This window comes from Seriola dumerili, unplaced genomic scaffold (genome assembly GCF_002260705.1).
Source record: "Seriola dumerili isolate Sdu_G_001 unplaced genomic scaffold, Sdu_1.0 BDQW01000110.1, whole genome shotgun sequence".
NCBI classification, from domain to species: Eukaryota; Metazoa; Chordata; class Actinopteri; order Carangiformes; family Carangidae; genus Seriola; species Seriola dumerili.
This window is the reverse complement of record NW_019174365.1, coordinates 12331412-12339989: the sequence shown is the minus strand read 5'-3', so window position 1 is coordinate 12339989 and position 8578 is coordinate 12331412. Positions and strand designations below refer to the sequence as shown.

Here is an 8578-nt window from a genome sequence, read left to right as displayed (position 1 = left end):
ATGTCTCAGCACAGTTACATCCATCATACATGGATAAAGATGCTGACCAACAGCTTTAAACCTCACACGCTCTCCATATTGTCTTTCACTCTAAAATCTTGTGTTTCATCTGAGGTTTCTCTGCTGTATGAATTTTTCTGTGGTTAGAAGCAAACTGCAAGATCTTGAAAAAAAAAAAAAAAATCCCAGAGAGCAAGATATCATTTTCCCGCTCGTTGACCTCCATTTTCCACAGTGGTGAGCAGGAGGTCTGGGGACGATTAGAGGCTTCAGCTGCGGCTCCATCCTGCCACCACCCATTAAGTCATGATGTACAGTAGAGGACTATGATGTGATGAAGGCTTTCACCTCATGTGTGTGGCGTTTTTATGCTTATTTGCAAGAGCTTTTGATGGACTGTTGGGTCTTCCTGGAGGATCTGATGAAAAAATAAACTTTCATTCCTAATCTGAAATATTGCACAGGCATGAGTGCATCCCAACATGAATATTAACATGTAAATATGCTGCCATCTGCTGTTCAAACACATCATCTACAATGGCTCAGTTCAAGGGTGGAAGCATATGCATACGTCAGATTCAAGAGAAATTAAACCAAATGGCTAATAATAATAATAAAAATAATAATAATAATAATAATAATGATGAATTTATTGAATTCCAATATATTAACTCAACTGAAAAAATGCCCTTTAGGTGTTCCTGAGATATCATGTTCACAAGAATGGCACAGATGTGAAATCACAGCGACGTTGACCTTTGACCTGTGATTATCAAAATCTGATCAGTTCTTCTTCTTGAGGTTAAGTGAACATATTTGCCAAATTTGAGGATGTTCCCTAAAGGTGTTCCTGAGATATCACGTTCACGAGAATGGGATGGAGGGAGGGACAACCCGAAAACACAGGCCTCTGGTCACGGCTGACGTCTGTATGGTGGCATGAGAATAGTAAAGTGGTGGATTTTCAACCAACTTTGAATCTTAAAATTGAGATTGAGCATCTAATGAGTATGAGAAAGTTTCTTGTAAGTATTAGATGTTAAATTTTTGAAAAAGGTGGTGGACAATAAACTAACACTGTATCCATTATGATAAAGTTTTTTTTCAAAATTGTGATTTTATAATTAGTATCTCGTAGGTATAAGATAATGTCATAATAATGAGAAAAAAAAGTTCATATTGAAAGAAGTCACATGGTGGATTTTGAACTTTCTATTTCATAACTATGAGATAGTGCTCAAAATTACAATTATGAGAAGGTTTCTCATAATAATACGTCATAATTATGAGAAAAAAACACTTGAAAAACATTAAAGTAGTTTCATAGTTTCTCATATTTATGAGTTTCTTATAATTATAAGATACTGAGTCATAAAATGAGTTTAACACAATTATATCTCAGTATATCATAATTATCAGGACGTTTCTTAAAATTATGAGATACAATGTTAAATAATTATTATGAGAAACACTTAGAAAAAAAAACACTTAAGCTTGAGTCAACAAAATATGAAACATATTTTAATAAAGAATTACGTACAATAATAAAAATAAATCTTCAAGGTCCCACTCAGCGTTCACACCAAAAAAGCAAAACAGTTGCTACTAACAAAATGTGTGTAGTAAATTTGGCCAATATGTTCATGAAAAAAGTCAGCTGTCAGCAGGCATGGCAGGCTGTCAGAGTGAAAAGCATCAGTTATGTCCGGACTGCATTAAGACCATCGTGTTGTCGACCCCTTTGTTAATCAACCGAGGCTCTAATGGTGTAACTGGCACAGTTCTGGTCTGAGGAGATCCTGAGCAGAGCACCGGTCGCTGGTCGCATGAATCATTATCAACAGAAAACAATCTGAAGAACAAACACTGTGCTCGACAGGATTTGTTTTTCATACAGGGGATTAAAGCCACTTAAAGAACTCAATAATTCAAGGCAAAACGAGCAGGAACTTGAAAGAGGCTTGTACTGTTTTAGAGTGTGAAGTGTAGTTCGTGGAACTACAGTTCGCCATGTAGCTGGTCAAGTCAATGGAGCGTTTACACTGAGCTCAGTTTGACGGCAAGCACTTAAACTGTACCAGAAGTATCTTCACAAGTAGTTTTATACTACGGCGTTCACAGGATAAACTGGCCAAGAAGGTAAACATAACTGACAGAATCTTTGACAATTCACTACTAATACATGTGCAGAAAGTAATGGGTTGTTTAGTTCTATAAATATATATATATATATATATATATATATATAAAACCAGAGGAGAACCATGTAGATCAGATTTAGCCCAACAGCTTGTTTCAGCCCTCCAAACTGTGACTCAGTCATATGCAGGAAGTTCAAGGCTACATTATCATCCTTCTGAGTTCACGAGCTGCTTCTCTAATGGATTCACATTAAGCTGCACACAGTGAGACAACATGTACAGGACAAGAGGCTTGTGTGCTTTCATATTAGTTCTCCACAATGTGCTGCCTCGCTGCACGTCAGGTAGCCCAAAGAATTACACCTGTCACTTGTCTCCTCTTTGCGCTTTAAACAGCATTTCCATTCAGGGGAGCAAATTTTAATCCACTCAGGCCGTTGCTGGACGAGCTCACTGGTCTCCAGACAGCTCCCTCCGCTGAGGTGCCGATTTCAAACACTTCATGGATGGCTTTTCGGAAGCAATGAAAATTGTACTCTATCAAACCTGCAAAGAGATCACATGAGTCATTTGAAGCCTGAGATCAGTGAATCTCTTTAGAGTACACAGGCTAAGATGGCTAAATGTGGAAACACTGTGTCTTCACACTAAAATTATCTGATCTCCATCCACTCTGAAAAAAATAACAGGATGATGGTTAAACAGTTTAGCACTTTTGGAAATACGCTTTCACTATTTCTTATTCACGTTCTTCAAGACAGTTGGATGATCTCTAATAAATACATTGCCATAATCAATAAAAAAAAAAAAACAGCATGTTATAGTTTTACACAAGATATACAAGATATACTGTATGTCCTGTGCTATTTCCTAACTTCCTGAGGTCTCCGGTGGTTGCAACTTCACAGTAACAACATGACTTGAGGGAGCTGTTTTTACACTTTGGTTTTTCTACGGATGTTCACTAACTGTCAGCAAGAAAGCAAATAAGTATTTCCCAAAATGTTGAACTGTTTCTTCAAATGCTCTCTTTGTTGTTCTCTTTCAGTCGCAAACAACAAAATGCTGCATCACGGCCACAATGTAGTGAAGAGTGGGACAGTCTGGTAACTACCTCTGTTCAGCCCAGTCCTGCCCTTCACTGTGTTTTATTGTAGCTCACAGTTTAGTAAAAAGAAATATAAAATAATACAACATATATTAAATATAAAATAGCACAAATGCTACCTGTTAATCAAAGTAAACAGTAATCCCTGTGCTGCTTCACTCACAGGTCAATGAAACCACTATTTTATGATCACAAAATAAACATAAATACTGATTAAGAATACCGGTATCGTGCGATCGGCTATACTGTCATTTAAAATCAGTGACCATAGAGAAGGTTAGATGCAGAAACTTGGCTCTAGCAAAAGAGAAACCACGGACTGTTTTAGTGTGGCCGTACTATAAATGAAACTGTAGGATCAAACATCACTTTGAGCAGTGGAGACAGTTCCGTGTAGCCGGTTTCAGACGTTAAAGAAACATTTTGGACATCCTTTCTAATCAAACCACACGCCTTAGCTGTTTATAAAACCTAAAACTACCCACCTTTCCTCTCGAAGCTCTCCTCTCTGAGGATGCAGACGAGAGCGAGGAACTTTGTGACCTCTTTCAAATAAAGCACTGTAGTGTTGTTGAGCTTGATGATAGCCAAAGACTCCTTGTCATACGCACAGCCACTGCCACCCTCCATTAGTCTGCCAAGAGCAAGAAGCAGCTTCAAACTCTGAATATAAAAAAGGGATATGATCTTGGCCAACACTTGTACAGTGTAACGCCTCTCACCCGTAAATGCAGGAGACGTCAATGACAACATCGATCATATCACAGCAGAGTTCATAGGACTGCATGTCCACAGGTGAGCTGTCTGTGGCGATGTAGATCTTGCTAACAACATCAAACAGGAAGGCTTTCTCAATCCCAGAGTGCTGGAAAACACGAAGGACGTTAATAAGACAATGTGCAAATATGACGCACTTAAAAAAAAAAGCTTTTACTTTAATAATAACAACATACGGATATGAAAATGTTCAAAAGGTTCTCCAAGGTTGGTAACTGAGGAATGAGCTTCTGGACGACTTTGCTGAAGGCCTCGAATATGGAGTGGTCATAGATACTGGTCAAGTAGAAGCTGAGGACGGGAAGTAGGAGAGGAGAGTTAAGACAAAGTTACACTGGCAGCAAACAAGTTGGGAAAGAAACTTAAAATCATAGTTTTAACATCACAACACAAGTGTCGCCATGTCTGCTTACAATGAGGACAAAACAACAAACCAACCCAACCATTTCACAGTGATAGAATATCATTATTATTATTATTATTACCATGTTAAACTTAACACTGTAATTAAAATGTCTGACAGAAAACTTCCTACTAAAAAGCAGAAACAGGTCCATCTCTTAGGGTTATACAATACAGGAAGGGAAAACCTACGGGCAGAGCACCATGAGACCTCAATATAGTTTTTTCTAGTGTTGTTCCTTTTTTATTGTTTTACTTTATGCATTTTCTACTATCGACTTCCTTACGTACAACTTGCAGATGGATACTTTGATAGATACATTGTTCTATTACGGCAGCCAAATCACACATCAAGGAGAATCACAAAATGATATAAGACTACTCAAACAGGTAGATAAGAGTAACAATAAAAACATAAATAAATAATCTTAACTAATAACATATATAATATATATATATATATATATATATAATAATTATAATTAAAATCTAGAACAAAACTAATTCTAAAAAATATACAATGTTAGTGCCATGATTTTACCAAGTCTAGTATATACTGTTGAAAATGTCTATACAGTGAATATACCAGGCTACCTTTCTTTCCAGACTTCAACTGTCAACCTCAGATTTCTGCCCTTGCTGACAGGAGTGGAACCTGACGTGGTCTTCTGCTGTCGTAGCCCATCGACCTCAAGGTTCAACGAGTTAATCATTCTGAGATGCTTTTTTTCTGCCCGACGTGGTAAAGAGTGGTTATTTGAGTGGCCTTTCTGTCATCTCCAACCAGTCTGACCCTTCTCCTCTGTCCTCTCATCAACAAGGCATTTCCGCCTGCAGAACCGCCGCTCACTGGATGTTTTTTTTTTTTTTTATTCATTCTCCACACCTCTAGAGACTGTTGTGTGTGAAAATCAAAGGAGATCAGCAGTTTCAGAATCACTCGACTCGCTCGTCTGGTTCCAACAATCGCGCCACGGTCGAAGTCACTGAGATCACATTTTTCCCTCATTCTGATGTTTGATATGAAGATTATCTGAAGCTCCTGACCTGTATCTGCACTGCTGCCACGTGATTGGCTGATTGGATACCTGCATGAATAAGACTGCTAAATTTGTCCATCTGTTGTTTGGCCGATGGCAGAAAAGTTTTGTCGTGCTGGTTCCGTACAGCTGAGAGAAACTGTGGAGTTATGATAATCCTCTGTTGGTTTCTCACTGTGAGCAACACCTTTCACATTACACACGGTTCTTTGATCCATTGTTGATATAAAAACATTGTGCACCTTTAGAGCAAGGAACACTGGGTTATTTTACACACTGAACGCGCCAAATAGCAACCGAAAGTAACACCACTGATAATAATGACAGTTCAAACAGCACGCTCATGTTGACTCCACGCCTCTGGTGCTTTTATACTGACATAAATGAAAGGGAAAGACGAGGAAAAAGAGCTGGAGATGGTGAATCCAGCTTTCTTGAAATGGTGCTCACATACTGGTGTTTATATTTGAGATAATTTGACGTCACTAACAATAAACAGCAGAATTTAATTTGGGCGAAAAGGCTGAATTCACAATATCTTAATTTCAAAGTGTGATAGTCATCTCCACTGCTGCCCTACAGTGATTTACTCTTTTCAGTGGATTCAACAACACTATAATAAATAAAAACAGCAGTTTGTTCGCTCAGTTGTTTGGTATCAACACATTTCTCTCTCTTGATCTCTAAAGAACATAAACGATCATCTTGTTAGATGATAATTAAAAAAAAAATAATAACTTGGTTTCTAGGATCTGCAGCTAAATCCTGCTCTGAAACCCTCAGTAACTGTAAGAACTTGTCTAACCTGTGCAGACATGTCAGACACTCACCTGAGATGAACCCTCTCCAGGTTGGCATCTGCCAGATCGTCGTTGGCCCTCTGATGAATGTCTCTTTGTGTTTCTATTTTGTGGTCGTCCGACAGGCCGTCTACTTTATGGATGAACACCTCAAAGTTGATGTCTGGATTCACTTTGTAAGCTCTGGACACAGTGAGATGCAACCGCCCAAGAGCCTCCACGTAGTCATCCTAATAGTAGGAGAGACACGTTCAGCACAGGAAAGAGGTGACATGTTAATTCATCTCACACAGGAAGCATTTAAAACCTTAACTGTACAATTCACTTCATCCTACCTGAGCATCAATGACAAAGATCAAAGCGCCGGTTCCCTTGAAGATCATCTCACTGTCAAACGTGGGGTCGAAAAAGTCCACCTGTCCAGGAAAGTCCCAGATCTGGAAGTTGACGAAGGAGCTGCTGGAGATGTCGTCCTTGTAGATTTTGTTGGTGCTCTCGAGGAACAAAGTCTCATTGGGTGACATTTTGTGGAATACAACCTGGGAAAAGGTGCACAACTTAATACTGTGTCACTAAAATGTTATAATTTTAACAAGACAATACTACAGCCCAATGCAATGCATGTCTACTACACAACTTAACAGGTGATTCAGTATCTTACATGGTGCTACACATGGAGAAATCTAATGGTCATCATCGTATGCACTACACTCAGTGACCACTTCATGTTTTCACAAGCTTGCAACTTTCATTTTTTTGTTGACACTGTCACAAAAACAGAAACATATTTTGATTTACATAATTTTTGAAACTGATATATGTCGGTAAAAAAAAAAACACAAGAATTTTCTCCAAGAGACTGCAAGTAAAAAACATATTGGCTGTTTTATATTATACATGTACGTTTAATGTGAATCTGTTTTTGTAGTGGGCTAAATATAATTTAAGGTATATTCCAATTTATTTATTTATTATTTGGTTTTAAATACTAATAAAAATTAAAAATACCTTCTGGATGGATGACTTTCCACTCCGTCTCAGCCCCATCAGCAGTATCCTGGGTTTATCAGCCGGTGTGGAGCTCTCCTCCATGTCTGCTTCGTCCACCTCATAACCAAAACTTTTGGGAAACGACCCCACGACACTGTAACTCCCTGTCAACGCAGGCTCCTCGCAATTAATCGACATCCTTTATTTTATTAACCTTATTTATTGTGCTTCCCTTAAAATCGCCCGGTGTCTTCAACTTTTAGCTAACCAGCTAAATAATCCGCTTCCGTGCAAGATTGTTGTTGTTGAGGATTTTCGCAACGAGTTAGCATGGCAAGCTAATGAGCTAGCAGCTGGAGCGCGGAGCTCTGTGATAAAATACCAAGTCAAACCTCAAACGTATCCACATGGGGTTTGAAATAAACGATACCAAGACCTTAAAATTACCATAATATCAGCATAGGTTGGATTGATTCAAACAAGAAAAGAGAAAGGAAGACTAAAAAGAACCCTCACAAGTTAGACATTACCACCCACTTCTGTGTTGCCAGGTTTGACTGGAATAGGGGCTGAATTTTAATTTTTTATATAATGAATATGGGTGTAAATATTATTAAAATGAGAAGTTATGGGCAATTGTACATTAAACGTAAAAAGTATTCTCTAATGTGAATATATTAAGTGTAGTGATTCATAGAATTACATTGTGGTCTATAACTTGAGCCTTTGAGCAATTTTAATCCATGTTTCTTGACGTAAGCAAATAAAGTACGCCGAAGTCACTACTAAAAGTTCCTAATTGTAGTGTACTATTGGATGTACTGACAACTATCAGTGAATTACTTTGATAGTGAGGAAAATTTAAAAACCTGATGACTCTCAGCAAAGTTCTGAAGCGTCTTTTTGTTAATGTACTTGACTTCTTGACGGGTTTGTGGACGATAGTATGCAATTAACATCCACCCCGAAAGTGTAAACCACACTGAATCTGAAAGTGTGTAGGCTGTGTGTTGGTTCAGATACTGCTGCAATCAGACACTATGGGATTTGTGGGCCTGACTACAATAACTAACCCCCGGTTGTTTAAGAACAACTACATGCACCCTCCAGGTATCCCTTACAGTTTGAAAGGCTATATATTATAGCCTAACTCTTCGTAGGTAGGGTATAAATCGCCCTCGTGTTACAAAAAGTAGCCCAGCCAGCAAATAACCAGCCCAGATCAATTCTTAGCTCAAATAAGAGGAAAACCGCTCAATCTGGCAACAGAGACCTTTGTTTGCGTATAGCCCCGCCTCCTTAATCTGATTGGCTGTTCAG

At 38.4% G+C, this 8578-nt stretch overlaps 1 protein-coding gene across 1 annotated transcript; it reads right to left on the bottom strand.

The window, feature by feature from the left end:
* Nucleotides 1-1541: 1541 nt before the first annotated feature.
* On the bottom strand, nucleotides 1542-7794 carry LOC111223137 (ras-related GTP-binding protein C-like). The gene is made up of 7 exons (XM_022747164.1): nucleotides 7277-7794; nucleotides 6604-6807; nucleotides 6299-6498; nucleotides 4203-4317; nucleotides 3972-4114; nucleotides 3735-3883; nucleotides 1542-2687 (listed from the first exon to the last, which is right to left on the bottom strand). The coding sequence occupies exons 1-7, from the start codon at nucleotides 7454-7456 to the stop codon at nucleotides 2530-2532; spliced, it is 1149 nt and encodes a 382-aa protein (XP_022602885.1). The 5' UTR covers nucleotides 7457-7794; the 3' UTR covers nucleotides 1542-2529.
* Nucleotides 7795-8578: the final 784 nt, after the last annotated feature.